Genomic DNA, 23,229 nt, shown 5'->3' with positions numbered 1-23,229 from the left:
CCACAGATTATGAAGCTCCTGATGCCCCCCATCAATAAGTTAAGGGGGAATTGATGTCAGGGGACCTATCAGAAGGCACTTTGCCTCAGGATCCCTCACACCTGGATCTGGCCTTGTCGTTGTGGCTATCAGAGGCCTTAGAATGTGAGGATAAGTGGGCATGATTCCAGTCTTGAAACAGTTCCCAATAAGGGCTGGGGAAGGGCCTTAGCTCAGTGGCAGATCATTTGACTTGCAAGCAGAAGGTTGCAGGTTCAATCCCTGATAGCTCCAGATAGGGCTAGGAGAGACCTCCATTAAAAACCCTGAAGAGCTGCTGCCAGTCCAAGCAGACAATACTGAGCTAGATGGGCCAATGGTGTGACTCTGCATAAGACAACTTCCTATGGTTCCTAATGGTATGTCTGGGTAGAAGAACCATGAGCTAGGACTGCTCAGATCTATCATAGGCTCCAGGAAAGGGTCATGGGCTTGCTGTCCTTTAACAGATCAATAAAAGAAGCTGCCTTTCACCAAGTCAGATCATTGGCCCATCTTTCTCAATACTACTGTGATTGGCAGTAACTCTTCAGGATCTCAAATGGGAAATTTTCCTACTCCTACCCAATTCCAATTCCCAATTCCAGGAATTGAAGCTGGGACCCCCTACATGCAAAAACTGTGCTCCCCACCATAGACCTGTGGGCCATTCCCCCAAGATTGATCACCTCTTGGAGCTAGATAGCAGCCTAAGCCAGCAGGTGAGCCTTGTCCTAGCTTGGAAGACATGCAGTGGATGAAATGTCACCTGCTGTTGACCTCTGCCTGTCATGCAACTACCGAAGCAGGAGAGGGCAACTTTTTTTCAGTTGAAGACTGTATTCCTTCAGGGTAATCTTCCAGGGTCTGTATACAGTAGTGGCTGGTGGCTTCATGTCAGTGTGGCAGTAGAATCTGCTCCGGGTTTTAGTCTGAACTTTCTGTTTGGTTTTTTTTCTTTTTAAAAACCAATGAAAATAGGAACATTGTTTTAATCCTATTTTCCAGCAGAAGTATTTAGTAACAACAGTGGAGTTTGAGAATAAAACCAGCCCACCTTTTCCTCAGACATACTAGTTAGTCAAATAACTCACAGACAGAGTATTCTTAGGTAAAAAGATAAAGAATGTTTACTCATGACCTTTCATATGTTCAGGAAACATAGGCTCTAGCTTAGATGGAAAGATTAGGAGTCCATTAGTCTTTGGTGATGATGCTCTCAGGAAGAGCATCTGCCATGATGCTTCTCCCAGAGGTAAAAACTCAGTAATGGTGGATATGCAGGAATCCGCAAATATCCCAGACAAAGGAGGCGGAAGAAAAAGCCAGGTAACCCCACCCTTTAGGAAGTTACATCACTGGTAAACAGGTACATACAGATATTCCCCAATTATCCCTTGGAGGGAACATCTCCCTTTTTACAGGGGAACATGCAAGTTTGCTTATTCTAACACTTTCAAGGAGGTTCATCACCTTGGACAGCTCCTTGAAAGTTCAGACTAAAATCCGGAGCAGATTCCACTGCTCCACTGACATGGAGCCACCAGTCACCATTGCCTGCATACCTGGATGCTGGGAATTGTAAGCCAGTGAAGTCAGCACCCTTAACAAACTACAATTCCCAGGATTCTTGGGGGGGAGCCATTACTGTTAAAGTAGTATATGAGTGCTTTAAAATGTATGGTGTGGATGTTCAGGTGACGGAGCAGCAGGATTCTTGAGTTTTTCTTCCTTTTTAATATATATATATATTGGATACATCATATCCACCATTCACTACCTCTGCAAATGGGGTTTTACTGTTCTCTCCAAAAGCAAAACCTCAGCAGCCATAGACATTCTGGCCAGGTTTATTTCATGACATGACGTTGACTCACCAGCATGGTGCCAAGTATGTATATTTATGACCTTATTTATTGTTTGTACTGTATATCACATGACAGATTTTTGTAACAGGCATGCCACTCCTTGGTGAAATCCCCCCTCCGTGTGAGTAATGGAGCCTCGTCCGGTACGCAGGCTCCCACACATCCTTGTCAGTCTCTTTCCTTCCCTTCACAATAAACTCTTTTAACCTTGACACCAGGCAGGATCAAGATTTCTTTCTGACCTGAGGTGACTCTTATCTCTGGAAGAATGTTAGCAATGTTGTCCTGCTAGCCTTTATTGGGTAACAGCATCAAATGGGGGGGAGGAGAGAGAAGAGTTGGGTTAAGAAAGAGACAGTCTTGTGAGACTCATCTAGGGGAAAAACTATTTATTTTCTGTATTTGAATATGCAAAAGGGTGGCCCACATTCATCACCAGATTCTTGATACCTCCAGCTCTATTCTCTAAGCCAGGAGTGGGGAACCTCTAGCCTGCAGGCCAGTCTTGGCCCATGAGGACATTTTTCCCCAAATAAGCCTACTCGTCTATCAGCTGCCATCACTGGGTGATGGCAGCTGATCGGTGGCAGAGTGGGGTTCAATCCAGCTGAAGTCAAAAACCAAAGAGTCAAAAAGCAGCATGAGCTGTTTGGAAGTACTTTTGCAAACAGCCCCACACTGCTCTTTAATCCTCCAAAAATCAGAGGTTTAAAGAGCAGTAGTGGGCTGTTTGCAAAAGCACTTTCCAACAGCACTATACTGCGCTTTGAAGTCTGGACAGTCAGGGCTTCAAAGCGCAGCATCACCTAATGTAACTATGATGTCAGATGATTGACAGTGGCCCCACCCATCTGTCAGATTGGGCCATCCAGGGGTGGGGAGATAAGGACCTCTCCCATCAGTCAGAAAAGGTTCCCCACCTCTGCTCTAAGCTGTTCGATTGAATCAACACACTTTACTCCCTTACCATGGCCCAGCTATCCTTATTCAAAGGCAAGTGTAACAGTAGTCTCAGAAGGCTTGTTCACACATTACACTGAGCCCAGGCACAAGCTTTCTCTACACACGTGCAAGTGTTTGCATGAAAGAGTGTACACTTGCTAATTTGTGCAGCTCAATCATTGTGTACCGGTACACAGACTGTATACTTGTTGAACTCTACATGTGAATAAGCGTGTGCGGGTACAGTTCAACTCTTTGTGTGCACACATACAGATTGTACACTCATTGAATGTACCATGTGAACACCCCTTGAGTGTAAACTTAAACTGGTTTAAGAGGACAGAACAAACTAAACATCTTAATCGACTCTTCCTGTTGTAAACCACTTCATTCCAAGCTGCTGTTTCCTCTCTCTGCCCCCTCTAGGGGAAGGATACAAGTAATGTGACCCACAATCATTCTCTCTTTCTAAGAAATGTAGCTCTCTGAGGGCCAGATTAGACATTATACAGGTGAGATGTGCACAGTCATCATTTTAAAAAAAAAACCAAACCTGAAAAGCAATCTAGAAGACTACAATCAAGAGTGGCTGCTTAACCTTTTCCCTTCATGCCATTTGATCACTCAAAACCTTCCCTCTTTCCCAGCTTTGCTGGGGGAAGGGAGAGAGAGAAATAGGGGGTCCTTGTAGTATTTTCCCATGCAAAGAAAAGCTGCTTATGAGCTGACAAAAGGCAGGAAGGAAAAGGGTTAAGTTGTCCCTCCCCTGCCCTTTCCATAGCAGCCTCTGCTGTTCTGCTCAAACAGGCAGCCTCCCACCACTTGTCTTGCATTTAAAAACTTGCCCACTGAGAGAGATCTCTCGGGGCAATGTCTTGTTTGGCTGGGGGCAGGGAGGATACAACTGAATCCCTCAGAGAGATAATTCTCTATACCCTCACCACAATACAAGGTTCAGGGAAGCCCCCCTCCAACATCAACAACACCATTTGTCATGTGAGCAAAACCAAAGTCTTCCTCTCCATTATCATCATTTGTACATTTCAGAGTTGGGGCTGCAATGTGGAAGTTATAACCAGAACTCCAAGTAGCTTCTGTCATACTTTTAGTTCGGGTGGGGGAGGAAATTGGCAAAGTGCCATGGCTCAGCTGCCAACTGAGGACATCTGTGCTGTCCCAACAGCAACAAAATTCCTTTCCCCCCCCAAGTGGGGGCAGCTATGCCTCTGCTGTGATCAGCAAAAAAAGCCCAATAATTTGGTGTTGGTGGCAAAAAGTGTCAATGCACCATGGGGACTAGCCTCTTTGGTCTGGATTTGGGTCTCTGTGGGTAGGTTTCATAACTTTCCTCAGGACGATGTTGTTTAAATTCCTTCTTGCACGCATATTAAGTAAGATGGAATGGGAAGAAAAAGGTCTTTCCTTAGACTTTTAGGCACAAGATGTAAAAAGTGGAAATGGCACCCTTTCCCACACCCCTAGCTCTGCACACACTACCGAGCAATGAATTCTCAATCCTACTGACATTGATCAAAACAGACTGTAGAAATACAACAGAAAATCTACAGTCTTCTCCCCCCCCCTTGGCACAATCCCAAATTACTGCCAGCAGCCAAATCCCACAGTTACAGTGCAGACAAAATACTGGTGGTGAGAAAGAACACCCTGTAAGCTTGCATGCGCCACCCCTTCCCTCCTTCCTCCAGTCTCACACTGGCATCTCCACCCCTCTTCAGTTCTTTTGCAACTAACTATGGTTGGCATTATATGTGCACCTCTTGTTTTCATTTTCTCCTAACAGTAATAATGCAAACCTGTTCTTAGCCACGCTTACAGATAATGGTTTGAAGCTAACTGTGCTTTGTGACAATTCCCAGGGGGGCACACCCCAATCCAGTAAGCATAGTTTGGCTCCAAAATGGAAAGTGAGACACAGAAAATGTCTGTGGGTAGCAAGGAGGAGGAGGGCATTCTCCCACAAAGCACTCCCTAGGACTAGGAGATGAGGTACTGTTACCATTACAGATGGAGGAGAGACATTTGGTTTGGTTCACATTTTAATGCAGGACTACCTAATTTGCACCTCCTGAAACAACATGCAAACCGAAGTGTACGTAAATCAGGAAAAACTTCCTGTTAGAGCCATACGACAATGGAACCAATTACCTAGAGAGGTAGTGGGCTCTCCGACACTGGAGGCCTTCAAGAGGCAGCTGGACAGCCATCTGTCGGGAATGCTTTGATTTGGATTCCTGCATTGAGCAGGGGGTTGGACTCGATGGCCTTATAGGCCCCTTCCAACTCTACTATTCTATGATGCTATGATTCTATGTATCCTTTGAAATTTGCACTACTCCAAATTTTTGAAATACAGTCACAATTGCATATATTAGGGGACAATGTGCATAAAAAATGCATGTCTTCATGTATCTGAAAATTTGAAAATGCATTATATTAAGGGACGCTGTTTGCAAAAATGGGCATATTAGGAAAAAATGCACTAAAATGCTGAGAAATTTTCCTAGTGCCTTTTTTTAAAAAATGCAAACTGATGTGGTGGTGAGAATTTAACTTAAAGATTAGAAAAATGTGAAACTGAGAGAAATTGAAACTGGTGGATTCACCCATCTCTAGTTGCAAGCCCCTTTCACATGGTGCTCCCATGAAGGGGCAAACCTGTGTTGAAGGAACCTTTAGCCACCAGCTTCAGACACACCCCTATAAGGTTGCACAGCTTCTCCCAAGACTTGGCCTGTCCACGCATTCACAATGTCTTAGGCAGGAAATCTTCATCGGTCGATCTCTACTAGAGATGGATGAGAATTTCGATTCAGTTCACATTTCAAGCAGAATTTATCAAATGTGCACTTTCCAAAACAATATGAGAACCGAAACACAGCCATCCTTCGAAATGTGCATTTATTAGATTTTGGGATGCAGTTCGCCAACTAAACAACATTTACAAAAATGCACAAATTAGGGGAAGTGTGCATAAAAATGAATACATAAGTGAAAATAACATGCCAAAAGGCATGAAATGATGAGAAATGGCTTGCAAAAATGTGTGCCTTTGTCAAAACTGCCTACAAAAATGTATTTATTTGGAGAAATTCACACTAAAATGGTAGAGCATGAGGATGTTTTTTTAAAAGAAAAAATGCAGATTGCTGCAGAAATGTAGAGGACTGAATTTAACCTTAGAAAAGTGAGAAACTGAGAGATCCAAAATGGACAGATCTTTCCATCCCTAATCTCTACACATGGAGGCTTCCCTGCAATCTGCAACCCTGTGCAACGACGGTTTCAGAATCTGGGACAGCCTCTGTACAAACATAGGGATTTACGCACGAAGGCTTTTCCATCTCAGGCATGGATGGTGGAGACAAAGCTGGGAGAACCCATACAACATTGGTTGGCCTGGCAGAAAAACACAATCGTACTTCTCATTTGAACAGCTTTCCCTTTCATGCAAGAAATGCTGGGGGGGGGACACAACTGTATCAAGGCATAATTTACATGAGCAGCAGAATGAGGTATCATCATAATCATCCTCAAATGTATATCCCGCCCTTCCTCCTAGAATCAGTTAGAAGATGTGGAGGTGGTAGAATGCACTGCGCTGCTTTCACTGGAAGAGATTCTGTTTTTGAATGCTCCCCAATCATCATCATTATCACCACCCTACAAAGGGAGAACTTGCACAACAGGGAGAATGGTTCCATCCCAACTCTTTCCACTGTCCTGCTGGTTTTCATTTAGCAACAAGTTGTTTTTTTAACCTGGGGGAGCATTCTCAAATGGCATCCCCCACTTGCCCTTATAGATCAGCCTCCACTGTGATTAGGACAGCTTGGGAGGGTTCACACGACCCTCTCCACATGCTGAAAGAAGGTGTGGCGGGGGTCGCGGGGTTGTGCAGGCAAGCTCTGCAACCACCACACAGTGCTGCTTCACTCCCCCCTGCGTCCGTGCACCCAGACTACAACCAGGGGAGTTCTATTTGTGTACTGATGCATGTATATTGCACTCTTTCATCAATCAAGGTCCCTTCTCACATGGAGGATCTCTTTGCATGTACATGAGTAGAACTTTGGTTTAACATGCAGATATCAGTGGAGGTGGCAGTGCGGGGGTGCAACTCTCTCTTTTCACTGTGTGGAGATGGTCATGTGAATCCCTCAGACAGCCATAGCAGGAGAGTCCAAATTCTGCTCCATAAAATAAGAAATTCAGTGGTCAGCATAGACTGTGCAAATGTGCATATACATTCACTAGTTTGCACAAATAGCACCTTTTAGGGCAGAATGCAAAAGCCCGTTCCAATGTGAGAGATCAGTAAACCAGGTGAGAGGGGAAGAGATAGAAGGCAGTGTTGAAAGTGAAGAAGTCCTGCTCCCTCACCAGACTATATCGTTCCCTGTGCCTCCGGTCTTCCTGTAAGTCCATAAGGTCTGCTGCTGTTCTTGCTGTAGCTGTCAGATCTCAGTACTCTCCAAAGTTCCAGAATCCAGCCCCTCAGAATCGGGCTCCTGATATGTCCCTGAGGTTATATGATAGAACAGTAGAAGTTACTGCACTACCAGTAATCTTCAGACAGATTTTTGGACAGATAACCTGGGCTTTTACAGGGCTTTTCTTTTTCTTTTTCCATAACACTTCATCTGAGTGAGGGAAACACCAGAACACATTAATATTCCTCTATGTCAGAAGAATGGTAGTGAGGCAGCAGACAGTGAACAGAAGCGATAAGTGTAAATCTTTGAGGACAAGGCTGGAGGCCGATGCTTGGTAATAAGTGATATTCACAAGGCCGAACTGAGCTCTGGGATAGTGCCTCTTTATCCAGTCCTCGTAGAAGCCGACACGGGTGTAGACGCCTGGGCGGTTGGGGACAGCACACAGGTCACCCCAGCTCACAATGCCCACCACAAACCAAGCACCATCCTCTTCACAAACCAAGGGACCTCCAGAGTCACCCTAAGTGGAAAAAAAGCAGATCATGGGAGTCTGTAAGTCCAGGCTGCAGCATAATCTATTTTATGCCTGGTACTACTGTCCAGGAATTAAAAGAATGTTCACTTTCCACACACAACCATCTCCCCAACTGGCTCTTTGCTACATAATTTCTTGTGCCTAATACAGTTGCACTGAGATAAAAAAAATCCTTTTCTCATGCTGCTTCTGAACATGTGCAGAAAGCCTTCCTCTCCACACTAAGCAACCATAACAATGATATGCCTACCTGGAAGTTAAGAGATAATTATGCCTGCCTGGGAAACTTAAGTCTGACTCAGACATTCCTACTTTTTTTCCTAATTTTGAAGGAGGGACCAACACTTTCCCCCCAAATACCTATCCATCCCTTTTTCACTACCTTGTGCTTTGTAGTCATGACAGCAATAACGCTCCTTGGAGTTGCAGCAATTAATAGCTGCCATTCCCTCCACCAGCCCCAACCCCCACCAGCCCACATATATATCTTCCTATATAATATTTTCATAAGCATTCAAGGACCGGAAGAGGGGGCAGGGCTGGTGACCTATAGGAGGAAGGGAGGAAGGGGGAGCACTGGTGACCCATGGGGGAGGGAGGGGTGCCGGTGACCTGTGGGGGTGGAGGAATGGAGTGCTAGTGACCAGTTGGAGGGGTGGGAGGGGGAAGTGCTGGTGACCCATGGGGGATGGAGGGAGGAGCTTTGGCAACCCATGAGGGGAGGGGAGTGCTGGTGACCCATGGGGGGAGCACTGGCAACCCATGTGCAGGGGGAGGGAGGGGGACCGCTGGCAACAGTAGGAGGGGTTGGTGAGCAAAGCGAGCAGGGGTGGAGCCCCTAGGGTATGCTGTTGGACTCCATCTCTCTTCAGCATGGCCAATGCTCAGGGATGATGTAAGTCATAATCCACCAACATCTGGAAGTCTGCTGGTTCCTCATCTCTGCACTAGAGCAGGGGGGCACCTGTGACCCTCCAGATACTGCTGGACTCCCATTATCCCCAGCAAGCATGGCCAGTGGCAACTGTAGTCCAGCAACGTCTGGAGGGCCACAGGTTCCCTACCCCTGCCCAAGACTGGGAGTAAAAAGCATTGCTTCACTGTATGAAATGATGGGAAGTTGGGGAGAATGGATGGGGAGAGAGAACCACTACCTACTGGTGGCAAGTTCATCACTTGCTTCATCCCCTATAGCACTTCCCTGACTTTGCTCAATGAAAAAGGGTGGCAAGTTGAGGAATGCATTTCATCTCAGCCTTGACTAGAGATGTAAAGGCCTAGAGGAAAAGACAGAATACAAGGAAAATATGTGTGGGTTTTCTTTCTATTTTTTCCTGAAAAATTGAAGAATGGGGAGTTCTTAATTTTTCTGGCTTTCTCCCCTTCATATCTCTAGCCTTGACATGCCTGACACTCCCAGGATCTTTTCAGAAATTAACCATTGCCCACCCCAGACCCTTATTGGCTAAAACCATCCCAGCAAGTGTCCTCACATTCATCCAAGCCCTGGACATCTCCTACACCAGGGTGGAGGACCTATGGCCCTTCAAATGTTGTTAGACGACAACTCCCATCATCCCTGACCACTGGCCATGTTGGCTCGGGCTGATGGGAGTTGGAGTTCAGCAACATCTGGAAGGGCACAAGCTCCTCATCCTTGCCATACACCCCCATTGCTATTCTGCCACTTGCACACCCACTGGCATTCCTCTCTTACCAGACATGCATCTTTCTCTCCCTTGGCATAGCCAGCGCAGATCATGTCATCCTTGATCTCTCGGGTACTGGGGTTGATACCCGTGCCAATGTGGTACATGGCATCACAGGGCATTGTGTGTATCAAGGGCACCTGGATCGCTTGCAGGGTTTTGGGAGCCCCCAGGGTAGCTTGAGACAAAAATAAGATGGCAGGGAAGAAAGAGTGGGTGTGAGAAATTAAACAGTCCAGAATAAACTAAATACAACCAGTGGAAGAGATGAAAATTTGCCTCCCACTTCACACTTTGCCCACTCCAATCCAGGCCCATCACATCATCTAAACCAGGTGTGGGGAACCTGTAGCCCTCCAGATGTTGGACTCCTAGTTCCCAACCTTTAGCCATGCTTGCTGGGTCTGATGATATCAGAGTTGGAGTCCATCAACATTTGGAGGGCCACCGAGCCCTGATCAAATCAAGCTGCCACACAATTTCAAAAACCCTACCACTAATTTCACCTTTACTTACAAGCTCAGTCAGGTCTAAATACCTCCCATTTCCTCCAAATGAGCCTTACTCCAGTCCAAGCTAATCCCTCTATCCCAGCCTTTGCCAGCCTGGTGCCCTCCAGATGTTTTGGATCCGGCTGTGCTGGATGGGGCTGATGGGAGTTGTAGTCCAAAACATCTGGAGGATGCTAGATTGGCAATGGCCACTCTATCCAGTTAAAAGTGTGCCTTTTGAAGGAATTAAGGCTGTGTACATACCATACATGTAAAGCACATTATTTCACCCAAAGAATCCTGGGAAATTTATTTTGTTAAGGGTTTTGGGAATTGTAACTCTGTGAGTGGTAAACTACAGTTCTCAGGATACTTTGACGACAATCATGTGTGTTCAATGTGCTTTCAGTGTATGGTGTGTACGCAGCCTCAGTGACCCTTGATTTGCACACCACCTAACTATCCAAACCCTACCAAGCCACCCTCCTTATCTGCCCCTTAAGAAAAAAACCTTCTAAACGTCTCTGAGAACCTATTTATTTATTAACATTTATTATATATTCATGATAGACATTTCTGATGTCACCCTTCATCAAAAAGCCCCATGGTGGTTTCAATAAAAAGGAGGAGGAGACACAATTAAAATGCAGGTTAAAAACAAAGCTAACCCTCACAGAGCACCTTCATCCTTACCCATTCAAAGCATTTCCAGAAATGCCACACAGCCAAGCCATTTTACCCCAACGTAAGAAACCTAGGAAGCTCCCTTATAGTGACCGGCAGCAACCGTCGTGGGTTTCAGGCAAGGAAATGTCCCATTCCCTACTGGACATGTTGGGGATAGATGCTCTGCCATTGAGCTGCAGCCCTTCATTGCCTGTCTTAACTTAAAACAGCTTTTGTCCAACTCTGTCCTCCATTGCCTTTTTGTGCCTCAACCTTACTGCTTTCTGTCCCTCTAATCTTAGGCCTCACCCCCACAATGCCTCCTCACCTCCATAATATGGGGCTCCCCATCCCGTCACCCAACATAAGGTGCCGCCTGGAAACTGGACCTTGGCATCTGGGAGACAGGCCGGGAGGATGACCTGAGTGAAGCGTACAGGATGTTCCAACTGGGCCAGGGCAATATCGCCACTGGTCCCATCTCCGGCGTAGCCCTGGTGTGCAAACACCCGGGAGACTCTCAACCACAGAGCGTTTTGGTCTGGGTTGGAGAGCTGGTAGTTGCCCAAGTTCACTCGATAGTCAGAGAGTGCTGCCTTCCTGTTAGGAGATACAACGAAGAGTCAAGCCTTCAGGGAGGGGGAGTTCTAAATGGAAAAGAGCATCTATTTGAGCATTTACCCAAATGATCAATTATGCCAAGCCCACTCATCACACATGAGGAGGGGTACAGCCACTGCACCACCTTCCTGGTTGCAGGGGCACTGCCACTCACATGGACCAGGATGGGCAAGGTCAGGGGAAGCACTAGGTTGGCAGTGGCAGCAGCCACAGGTGTGCATGCATCTGTGCCTGCCGCCATCAATCCAGTGCTTCCTTGCCCTCACCACCACCCTGCCCTACCCCATCCAAATCAGAAGGGCAGCACAGCAGCTCATCTTACATGCTGCGACTGCCCAAGCCCACATTTGGCATCCATCCTGAGCACCTGGCATCCCCAATGACCATCAGCACCTTTGTTGTCCTGGCTGCCAAATATCCTTAGCTCTTTTCCAGTATTGCTGCAGTAAAGAGGAAACAGGACTAGAATGGGGCTGCGGTGCCCTGCCTTGAGGCCTGCTCCTGTCTCCATCACCCAGCAACTTCTAGGTGCTCTTCTCTTCAGCTATGAAGCGGGAAGCCTTCTATACCTGTGGAGGTTCCCCACACATCTTAGAACCCTAGAACAGTGGTTCCCAAACTTGTTTCCCTCATAGACCACTCAAAAATTGCTGACGGCCTTGGCAGATCACTTAAGAATTTTTCTGCCTGTTGTAGCAATTGTAACGTGATGGGTGTGTGACAGGTGATGGGTGATTTTTTGCATTGTATTTTTATTGCTTCTTTCATTTCTTACATTGTATTTTCTTGTATGACAATTTGCATTCCGTAGAATTCAAACTGAAATACAATTTTAGAAATAAAAAAAGCAATTAAATACAATGAAAATGGAATGTGATTGTTTAATGTGATGGATGTGCCGTCTCCCGTCTTCAAACACCAGTCCACAGACATGCCGCAGACCACCTGAATGAAGCTCATGGACTGCCAATGGTCCACGGACCACAGTATAGGAAGCTCTGCCCTAGAAGACAAGAGGTACGATCAGGCATTCACCTCAACAGGTGAACACCAACAGGGTGCAGAAGCATACGTACAATGCCTGCCCCCCTGTGTCCTCATTCACACTCTTCCAACCCCCACTGCTCAGTCCCCAACTTCTCAGCATGGTCCCTGATCACATGAGGCATTTTACTCATGTTTAAGCAAACACAAGTAAAATCCCTATGCAGACCATCGCTTTCCAAAATGTGAGTAGCAGAGCTTGAAAAAGTTACTTTTTTTGAACTACAACTCCCATCAGCCCCAGCCAGCATGGCCACTGGATTGGGCTGATGGAAGTTGTAGTTCAAAAAAGTAACTTTTCCAAGCTCTGGAGTAGAACAAAAGCCTGAGCAATGACATTGGGCGCACACCCCTGGCCCCTTACAAAGTTTGGCACATAAGTGATCAGGCAAATGTCTGAACACATCTTAGGATTCTAAAACACATGGGGAGCCTCTATGAGTACAGGAGTCTCTCTACTTTGGATCTAACAGCAAGCACAAGAGCAGCACAATGGTAAGAGGCAGAGCTTAAAGGCAGGACCTGCAGCACTATTCTAGCCCTGCTCTAATACATGGAAAAGGGCATTGTGTTTGCAGACAAGACCATCTTTGTTTACCACCTGTGGTGGCCATTTGGATTTACATTATGCATGAACAATATCATGCATCGGTTTGCAATGAAGGGTGCAAGAGAATTTGAATTAACGATGATGATTGTGGGACCAGTGCCAACCAGAAACAACAGAGAAAGCTGTGGTGGAAACTATGTGTTGAGGTGAGGATAGAGAAGCGCAGGACACCTGATACAGAAGCAGGCTGCGAGGGATGGAAGAATCTGATAATTTTTGTTCTCTCCGTTTCACATTTTGGTTAAATTTGGTTTTCTACATTTCTGCAGCAATTTGTGATTTTTAAAAAAAATCCTCATGAAAACTTCAGCATTTTAGTGCAAATTTTTCCTAATAAATATGTTTTGACAAACGTACACATTTGTGCAAGCAATTTCTCCTAATATAATGCATGTTATTTTCCACCAAGAGATTCCTGTTTATGCACACTCTTCCCTAATTTATGCATTTTTGTAATGACTGTTCGGTTGAAGAGCTGCATTGCAAAATTCAGAGAGGTGCAAATTTCAAAGGACGGCTGTGTTGCAGTTCTCATATTGCTTCGGAAAGTGCAAATTAGGCAGGTTCACTTTAAAATGCAAACAATCCGATTTCTCCCCCATCCCTACAGGCTGCCTATTGAGGCTCCTGGGTTCTCTTATTTATTTATGTATTTATTTATTTATATTAAATTTCTAACCCGCCCTTTCTCCCAGGAGGAGCCTTGTGGGTGGGATTCAGGGAGAACAAAAGAGGATAGGAATGAGGATTTATGAGCAGGCCCTTGGTGGCAAACTTTGTGGTCAAGAAGCATAGCAGGGCAGCAAATCATTGCTGAGTAACCAGAGTATAATATAGGTGGCCTATGATGTCTTCATATCTGTTAATCCATAGTGCGCAACTGGGTAGAATTCTTTGTGCATCCTTCTCTTTATTTCTCCACAAGGACGTGTGGCTTGCTTTTAAAAAATAATAAAAAAAGGAATGCTGAACATGTTGGGAAGGGCCTGTAATTCCCTCAAAGGGGCAGTAGGGTAGGCCCTCACAAGTCCTGCTTCTGTGTTCTTTGAAAATGCTGGGTGAGATCTTTAGCCCACTCCTTGTCCCAGTTACTCACCGGGAGGCCAGTCTCCTAGCTACTCACCTTGGGAAGCAATGAGCTGCCGTCAGCACCCACTCAGCACTGATGAGGGTCCCGCCACAGGCATGCTTTCCTTTATACTGGAGGCTGACTTGCCATGGCCAAGCCCCACGAGAGGCATCCTCTCCTCCCACAATACGGTTTTTGGCCACCACCTGGCCACACACTGGCAAAACACGTGTGCGAGAAAGAGAGAGAAAGAAGTTGCCAGAAAATCAACAATCACCAGAGTTTCAACCTCTTTCCTGGACGTCCAGGCAAAGGAGTAATCTCCCACGATAAGAACATAAGAACATAAGAAGAGCCTGCTGGATCAGGCCAGTGGCCCATCTAGTCCAGCATCCTGTTCTCACAGTGGCCAACCAGGTGCCTGGGGGAAGCCCGCAAGCAGGACCCGAGTGCAAGAACACTCTCCCCTCCTGAGGCTTCCGGCAACTGGTTTTCAGAAGCATGCTGCCTCTGACTAGGGTGGCACAGCACAGCCATCACGGCTAGTAGCCATTGATAGCCCTGTCCTCCATGAATTTGTCTAATCTTCTTTTAAAGCCATCCAAGCTGGTGGCCATTACTGCATCTTGTGGGAGCAAATGCCATAGTTTAACTATACGCTGAGTAAAGAAGTACTTCCTTTTGTCTGTCCTGAATCTTCCAACATTCAGCTTCTTTGAATGTCCACGAGTTCTAGTATTATGAGAGAGGGAGAAGAACTTTTCTCTATCCACTTTCTCAATGCCATGCATAATTTTATACACTTCTATCATGTCTCCTCTGACCTGCCTTTTCTCTAAACTAAAAAGCCCCAAATGCTGCAACCTTTCCTCGTAAGGGAGTCGCTCCATCCCCTTGATCATTCTGGTTGCCCTCTTCTGAACCTTTTCCAACTCTATAATATCCTTTTTGAGATGAGGTGACCAGAACTGTACACAGTATTCCAAATGCGGCCGCACCATAGATTTATACAACGGCATTATGATATCGGCTGTTTTATTTTCAATACCTTTCCTAATTATCGCTAGCATGGAATTTGCCTTTTTCACAGCTGCCGCACACTGGGTCGACATTTTCATCGTGCTGTCCACTACAACCCCGAGGTCTCTCTCCTGGTCAGTCACCGCCAGTTCAGACCCCATGAGCGTATATGTGAAATTAAGATTTTTTGCTCCAATATGCATAATTTTACACTTGTTTATATTGAATTGCATTTGCCATTTTTCTGCCCATTCACTCAGTTTGGAGAGGTCTTTTTGGAGCTCTTCGCAATCCCTTTTTGTTTTAACAACCCTGAACAATTTAGTGTCATCAGCAAACTTGGCCACTTCACTGCTCACTCCTAATTCTAGGTCATTAATGAACAAGTTGAAAAGTACAGGTCCCAATACCGATCCTTGAGGGACTCCACTTTCTACAGCCCTCCATTGGGAGAACTGTCCGTTTATTCCTACTCTCTGCTTTCTGCTTCTTAACCAATTCCTTATCCACAAGAGGACCTCTCCTCTTATTCCATGACTGCTAAGCTTCCTCAGAAGCCTTTGGTGAGGTACCTTGTCAAACGCTTTTTGAAAGTCTAAGTACACTATGTCCACTGGATCACCTCTATCTATATGCTTGTTGACACTCTCAAAGAATTCTAATAGGTTACTGAGACAGGACTTTCCCTTGCAGAAGCCATGCTGGCTCTGCTTCAGCAAGGCTTGTTCTTCTATGTGCTTAGTTAATCTAGCTTTAATCATACTTTCTACCAGTTTTCCAGGGACAGAAGTTAAGCTAACTAGCCTGTAATTTCCGGGATCCCCTCTGGATCCCTTTTTGAAGATTGGCGTTACATTTGCCACTTTCTAGTCCTCAGGCACGGAGGAGGACCCAAGGGACAAGTTACATATTTTAGTTAGCAGATCAGCAATGGGGCAGCCCATATTCCTCAGAGCCCACCCACCCCTGGGTTTCATCACCACTCCGAACAACAAGGTGAGAGTTGCACAAGACCTGAGCTTTTGCTGTTGGCTGCACCTCCTTGTCCAGCAAGCTTTAGTGTCAGGTTTACAGACAGGCAACCCAGATGACCACTTGGGGCGCCATGCTTGGGGAGTCTGGTGCATCTGGGATGGGCTATCTGCTTAACTATACGCTCAGGGTTGTAGTCAGCTCAAAGCAGACCCACTGAAATTAATGAACCTAAGTTCATCATGTCCATCAACTTCAATGGGTCTACTCTGGCCCATTAAATTAGCATTGAATTCCACCCACAGTACCATCCTCATCGTCTATTTATATAGCGCTGTCAGATGCAAATGGCACTGTACATAAAAATAAACAATAAAAACAAGTCTCTGCCCAAAAAAGTGTTCAATCGAAATAAAATTCAAAATGAGGACAACAAAGGAAGGGAGGGGAAACAAACAGAGAACAAATCAAGGACTTCAAATACACAAACTCTAGGTATCCGAATGATAGAAAACAAAAAACCCAAGCTGAAGTTCCAAAAGCTTTGGAAGCAAGGAAGGTTTTGAAACAAGACTTAAAAACTGAAATGGAGGGAGCAGCCCGCAAGTGCTCTGGGAGACAATCCCAGGAATACGGTGCAGCAAGAGAAAATGGACAAAGTCAAGCTAAAGAGCACAAAGGCTGGTCCTGTCAGGCTCCACCTTTGATCCTCTATATCCGTGGTGGAAGAACCTCAGGCCTGGGTCCAAACGCAGCCCTCCAAGCCACTTTATCTGGCCCTCAGGACTCCCTAGCCACATCCCCTTTCCCCAGGTCACACAAACACACCAGCCCAGCTGAGTGTGTCTCCTTGGCTGCAACATGTCCTTGAACTCTGATCATATGTTTTGGTTGCCTGCATGGAGAAAGCCAGAGGGGGACATGTGAGTGTGTGCAGAAGCTAACCTACTGTACAAAAGTAAAATTTGCATTTGTTGCTCCACCCACTTTTGCCTCTGGCCCCACCAACCACCCCATGTGGCCCCCAGAAGATTGTCCACAAGGGAATGTGGCCCTCAGGCTCAGAAATGTTCCCTGCCCCTGCAACTCAATTGTTATGCAGAGCTTTACTAGAATGTGCAGGCCCTATCAGGACTTGCCCTTTGATCTGTCAGGCACTACCCCTAAACTTCCAGGCTCCACCTCCATCTCTAGGTCTGACCCTCAAGAGGCATGGTCACCCTAGCACAAAAAATACATATTTGGTGGAGATGAAATGGAACAGTTGCTTTCCTGTCTGGCAGAAACATGTGCAATCATAGTACTGTCAGTTGTAGCCAAGCCATATTGAAGAGCTCAAATGCTCATAAACCAACTTTGCTTGCCAAAAGTCCAACATGTGGAATTAGGTGTACAGACTAGAAACTCAAGAGGGCGCTGCAGGACAGATTTAGATAAGTTTTAATATGGGTGCGTTTCATTAAGAGAATCACCCTCTTTGCTGTTCTGTGGCTGATCGCTTACCTGTCTGTGTGCCGTTTTCTGTATCTCCTGGAAATACATGAAAAAGAGAAGAAACAGGAGGTGTGAGTCTTCAGTAAAGAAGAGTTGATATTCAAAAGCAAACCTGGGACTAGGGATGAACAAATCAGGGAACAACAAACTAACTTATCTCATAATTAAGGATGAGGGTCTCAACATTTAATTTTAAAATTGCTGTTGTTCTCAAGCAGTAAAAATTCAAGTGAGGTTTTCAACTGATTTTTTTTGCAGTTTATTAACAATGGGCCAAATTACACACACTGGTGACAGGCTTGTGTCATTATACTCAGGACTCTCCCAATCAAAGAGTTATGATATTGGAGTTGGACTGGATGTCCCCTTGGGGACCCTTCCAGCCCTGTGGTTCTGGACTGTAAGAGTGGGGTCGGTATTATTAATCCAACTGGTCTATCCAGTAGGACTACTGGAGATACCTTTTATTTTTGTGAATAGTGTTTTATTGAGATTTCTAATAAATGTGACAACAAACAAGTAAAACAACAAAGTAAATAAACATGTCACTCTATATAAAATAGAAAAAGAGTACATTCATCAACAGAAGCTTTATATATAAAATAGAAAGAATACCAGAAAGCAGAATAATAGAATTAAAAAGGTGGATACACATCCCACCAAAAGGAAGTTAATGATGAGGGTGGCCTCGCTTCTGCGCCATCTTTGATAGCATAACATAAAAAGGGATACCATATTTATTTATTCATTTTATTTATTATTTGATTTCTATCCCGCCCTTCCTCCCAGCAGGAGTCTTTATTGGAGTAAATTTATTGGAGGATGTCTCCCCCCAGGCTTTTTTTCACTCTTGAGTTAATTTTTCATCTAGTGCAAGTTGCCAAAGTCTGGTAAACCATTTTTTTATCTATAAATGTTTGCCCCCTTCCAATGTTTGGCTATTTCAAGCCTCGCTGCAAATAAGAATCTGGATAGGAGAGAGAATTGAGTTTTAGGAACAATGGAACCCCCTTGAAGGAAAAGAAGTGCCAAGGCCAGATCCGGGATAATTGTAGCTTTAATTGATAATTGAACTTTACTAGCAATTTGAAAAACATCAACTCCAAAATTGAGGAGGACTGCTGGAGATACCTTAATAACCATGGCACAGTGGCCAAGAACCTTCTCTTTGTTAAGGAGATTTGCTTTAAGGAAGGCTAAAGACCCTGAGATATGACTTGAGAGGGGCATGGGAGTAGACTCAGCACCCCCAGCCTTCACAGTCTCGAGTGCTTAAAACTGCGCCCTCTGTTCCATAATTACAGCAGTCTGACATTCAGAGCCACCCCTAGGCACCGGGAAGCGGGACAGTTGCCCCAGGCCCCGCACTTTGGGGGGGGCATGCCTGGCGATCTGCTCACCAGCCCGTTCCTCCCTCCCTGCCTTTGCCATGCCAGGAAGGGCGCAGTGCAGCGCTCTCTCACTCTCTTTCTCTCCACCCGGGACAGGGGCTCGCTCGCCTGCCTGCCTGCCTGCCATGCTGAAGCTGCCACTGCCACTGTTGCTCCTGCTGCAGTCAGCGAGTGGTAGCCGCCCCGGGGACAGCGAGCTGGGCCGGCAGTTCCAGGACTGGTGCCTGCGCACCTACGGCAACTCGGCCAAGACCAAGACAGTGACCCAGAGCAAATGTGGGGAGCCCCCAACTATGCTTTTGCCCTGGGCCCCACACATGCTAAGGGAGGGCCTGCTGACATTTAAAGATTTGATTTTACCACAGTGGTGTATAGGCTGGCTCAAAGTCTTTGTTGTTGTTAGCTGGTGACTGTAAGTGTTTCAATACCTGGGACTCCCTAGGTCTAGCTGAGCACTCTGACCATGACATTAACTCTCGCCACTTCCTCTACAAACTCCATCAGTCATTATTTTCTATTAATGGAAGGACCTCCTATGCTTCCATTGCCTTCAATGGACCAATGAAGCAGTAGCACCCACAGTGAGGCAATGGGCTCAAAAGAGGGTGGAGTTTGCAGTGCTGAAGAATCCTATAGCGCTTGTTCTGCCACCCCTATCCTTGCAAACAACATGCAATTAGCCCAAGGGCTGTATGTGACCCATTGGTTGCAGCAGGTTCCCTATCCCAGGGCTATGGATGTGAAGGGTTAGGCTATGCGGAAGATTAGAGCAAGTTTGCTTCTCTGCAGTGCCATGAAGTTCTACAAGTTGGGCTGCCATCTGGGACACAGTTGACAGCAGCCCAGCCTGTCTCGCTTGAGAGCACCAAACTGGCCTGGCACCACAAGAAGTAAGAGGAGGCCCTAGAGAAGTCGTTCACTCGCTCTCCTCTTCCTCCCTACATTGCTAAGGCCCTGTTGTTACTTGACGGAAAAGCATTTCTCCAGGACGGAGCATACCTGATCCGTGAACTGGGAATTCCACTAAGGCTGCACCCTGAGCAGTTCAGGGGGTTTCTTGCAACTGAACAACAGCAATTACATCAAAGGAATGATGTTAATGGGATATATACCATTTTTGGCATTTTTGGAGCTTAGGCACACAGGAAATCCTTCATCCCCCAGTCTAGAGATGTTAAGGCCAAAAAAGAAATAAAAATGGGAAAATTGGGGGGGGACAGTTTTTCCTTTCCCCCTCCCCATTTTTTGGGAGAGGGAAAGGGGGAAAAATTCCCAAATTCTCCTGGTTTTTTTCCAGGCCTTCAGATCTCTATCCCCACCCCAGAAATGCCACCATATTCCTTTTTCTGTATTACTTTCTGGTGCCACCATAGATTTTACGCCAAATACTGGATTAACTCATGGCAAGAGGGGTGGTATAGCCCCATCCCGATGCTGACCCCGAGTGCACACTTTTAATTCTCTCCAATCTAAATGGATGCTGACGTTCACTCCTACAAAGAAATGCAAAGCCCCAATGCTGAGTTTGAAAGCACAGTGACAGCCAAGCCCACCCACCACCCCTGACACTGGGTGGTCTTGTCTAGTCACAGAGGTCACAGGCTGCAATCTACGTCTGTGTACAGAGACCATAAAGCCACATTGCATTACCCAAGGAGGGCTGCAATGTCCAGCTCCCCACCCCTTTTGCTGGGAAATGAATGGAGATGAGGTGAATGTTCCCAATGCAGCCCTATGGCTGCTTTTTCTCCAAAACAAATGTGGCCAATTTAATCCCACTTTTTTAAATCCCACTTTTTTAAAAAAGTGAATAATGTGACATACAGTTTGCCCCTCGGGGTGTTTTGCTCTGGTCGCTAATAGAGGTGGGGGAGAAATATGATTTGGTTCACATTTAAAGGTAGAATTGATCAAATTCACATTTTCAGAAACAATATGAGAGCTAAAACACAGCCATCCTTCAAAATTTGCACTTATCTGAATTTTGCAATGTAGTTCTCCACCAAACAATGTTTACAAAAATTCATGCATTAGGAGACAACGTGCATTAAAATGAATGTATTCATAAAATGACATACAAAGGTGCATAATTTTAGGAGAAATTGCTTGTAAGAATGCATACGTCAGTCAAAACTGTGTCTAGTAAGAGAAATTCTCACTAAAACATTGAAGAATTTTCATGAGGATTTGAAAAAAACAAATTGCTGCAGAACTGAATTTAAGACTGGAAAAATTAGAAACAGAGAGAACCAAAACTGACAGATTTTCCCATCCCTAGTCACTACTGCAGGAGTTGGGATGTTTTTTCAATCCAAGGACCACATCCCTTTCTGGGCAACTTTCTGGGGGCCACCTGCCAATGGTGGACAGGGCCAGAAGCAAAAGTGGGCTGAGCAATGAATGCAAATTTTATTTTTGTACAGTAGGCCAGCCTTTCCTAGCCTTTGGGTCCCCAGATGCTGTTGGACTCCAGATCCCATCAGCCCCAGTCAGCATGGCCAATGGTCAGAAATGATGGGAACTGTAGTCCAGCAACACCTGGGGACCCAATGTTTGGGAAATGCTGCAGTAGGCTATAGCACAGTGGGAGCAGAGCATGGCTTGGAGTCCAGAGTCTGTGAGTTCAAATCCCCGCTTGTGGCTCCTGGGTGTCAAGGGCCAGCTAAAGATCACCCCCACAGTGAGTGGCTCAGGGGTTACGTGCCCTGCCGCCTAAGCAGCCGTGGGCAAGCTGCATAGTCCCAAGGAGCCCCGTTGCCCCCCAGCTGGCAGTTGTGGACAAGGAAGAGGTTGGCTTGTGCAGCTATGGCAAGCTGAGCAGACCCTAGCCAGCTGGGGAGGACAAGCCTCAGAGGGAGGCAATGGTCAACCCCCTTACCATGAAATCCCTATTCATACGGTCACCATAAGTCAGGATCTACTTGAAGGCAGTCCATTTTCCATTGTTTCAGGCTAGTTTTTACATTCTCACACACCCCTCTCTATCCACCACCCAGGCAAGGAAGGAGCATTGTCAGGGTTCGAGGACACATTCAAGACAGGCAAAAAGAGGGTACAAAAGCAGGGCTAGTGAAGGGTTTGGCTCAGGAGAGTGTGTCACCTGAGAAGAGTCCCAAGGGCCTGACAGAGAGGTCTGGAGGGCCACATTTGGACCCCAGAGCTGAGGTTCCCCATCCCTGCACTAGAGTCTAGTTTTGCATCTTTATGATTGCATGAAGCATTACATGCACTTCGGAACATAGTAAGCTGCCTTATACTGAGTCAGACCACTGGTCCATCTAGCTCAGTATTGTTGACACTGACTGGCCACAGCTCTCCCGGATTTCAGGCGAGGGACACTCCCCGGCCTACCTAGAGATCCCAGAGAGTGAACCTGAGATTTCTCCATGCAAAGCTGATACTCCACCACCTGATCTATGGCCCTTCTACTTATCAAATGTATACCTGTGCCAGTAATTTACTCCCAGAATAGTGGCCCTGTTTACCTCATCTTGGTCTTTGCCCCTGCAGTTACAACAAGAGCAATGTTAAGATCATCACAGGGGGAAGAAGGAACATTTCCTTCATCATTACAGGATTACCGCCTGAGCTCAGGCATTGATTAGCATATTTGCTGCACAGTTCTAAGTAGATGCATTTTCAAACATTCCAGCTGAGAGATATTCATTGCTTTGGGCTTCATTTTCTAGGACACCTGAGTGAAAAACAAAAATAGTGACATCAGAGCCAAAGCTGGGGAACCAGATGATTTAGGTATAAACAAAAACCAGGAACAGAAACTAAAGAAAAACTTAACACTGCGGAAAATGCAAACAGAAGGTTCCTTTCAGGAATGAGGGCCTGTGGAGTATAGTCAGGGCCAACACAACTCAGGTGAAAACCTTGGGTACCAGGATCGCCATGGGGGGGGGACACATCTGTGGCCAGCCCTACCATTAGGCAAAGTGATGTGATTGCCTCAGATAGCTGATTTTGAGGGTCATGAAAGGGCAGCAAATTGTTAGTTGTTTAATTTATTGTTGAACTTGTGCCCAAAGGCATCTGGCTGGCTGCTGTGAGAACAGAATGCTGGACCTAGATAGGCCTTTGATCTGATCCAGCAGGGCTTTTATTTTGTTGTTGTTAATTGCATTTATCAGTCACTTTTTTCACGTGAAGTGGCTCAAAGCAACTTGCAAAATGATGCAAACATCAAAACCATCTTCTGTGAAGCAGGGATTTAGAGACACTGAGAGAGAAAAACATCTAAACAATGGCAGAGGTTTTAGTGAAGCAGTGATTGAGAGACATTGAGAGAAAAATGGTGATTTTAAGGAATGCAG

At 45.9% G+C, this 23,229-nt stretch overlaps 1 protein-coding gene across 1 annotated transcript; it reads right to left on the bottom strand.

The window, feature by feature from the left end:
* Positions 1–7,526: 7,526 nt before the first annotated feature.
* Positions 7,527–21,850, bottom strand: LOC133366786 (serine protease 33-like). The gene is made up of 6 exons (XM_061590271.1): positions 21,829–21,850; positions 17,526–17,552; positions 14,085–14,247; positions 11,015–11,286; positions 9,538–9,707; positions 7,527–7,805 (listed from the first exon to the last, which is right to left on the bottom strand). Exons 1-6 carry the CDS (start codon positions 21,848–21,850, stop codon positions 7,527–7,529), a joined length of 933 nt encoding a protein of 310 aa, XP_061446255.1.
* Between the last annotated feature and the right edge of the window lie 1,379 nt (positions 21,851–23,229).

The sequence above is a fragment of the Rhineura floridana genome, chromosome 11 (genome assembly GCF_030035675.1).
Source record: "Rhineura floridana isolate rRhiFlo1 chromosome 11, rRhiFlo1.hap2, whole genome shotgun sequence".
Lineage (NCBI taxonomy): Eukaryota > Metazoa > Chordata > Lepidosauria > Squamata > Rhineuridae > Rhineura > Rhineura floridana.
This window is presented reverse-complemented; position numbering and strand designations above follow the sequence as displayed.

What these genes read in the sequence shown, in the direction of transcription:
- LOC133366786 (XM_061590271.1), bottom strand. Translation starts at nt 21,850, where the DNA reads ATGGAAAATGGACTGCCTTCAA. An exon ending in AGAAAACGGCACACAGACAG is followed by an intron (nt 14,248 to 17,525) that starts GTAAGCGATCAG and finishes GTGTTTTGCCAG; the next exon opens with TGTGTGGCCAGGTGGTGGCC. An exon ending in GGGAGCCCCATATTATGGAG is followed by an intron (nt 9,708 to 11,014) that starts GTGAGGAGGCAT and finishes TTTTGTCTCAAG; the next exon opens with CTACCCTGGGGGCTCCCAAA.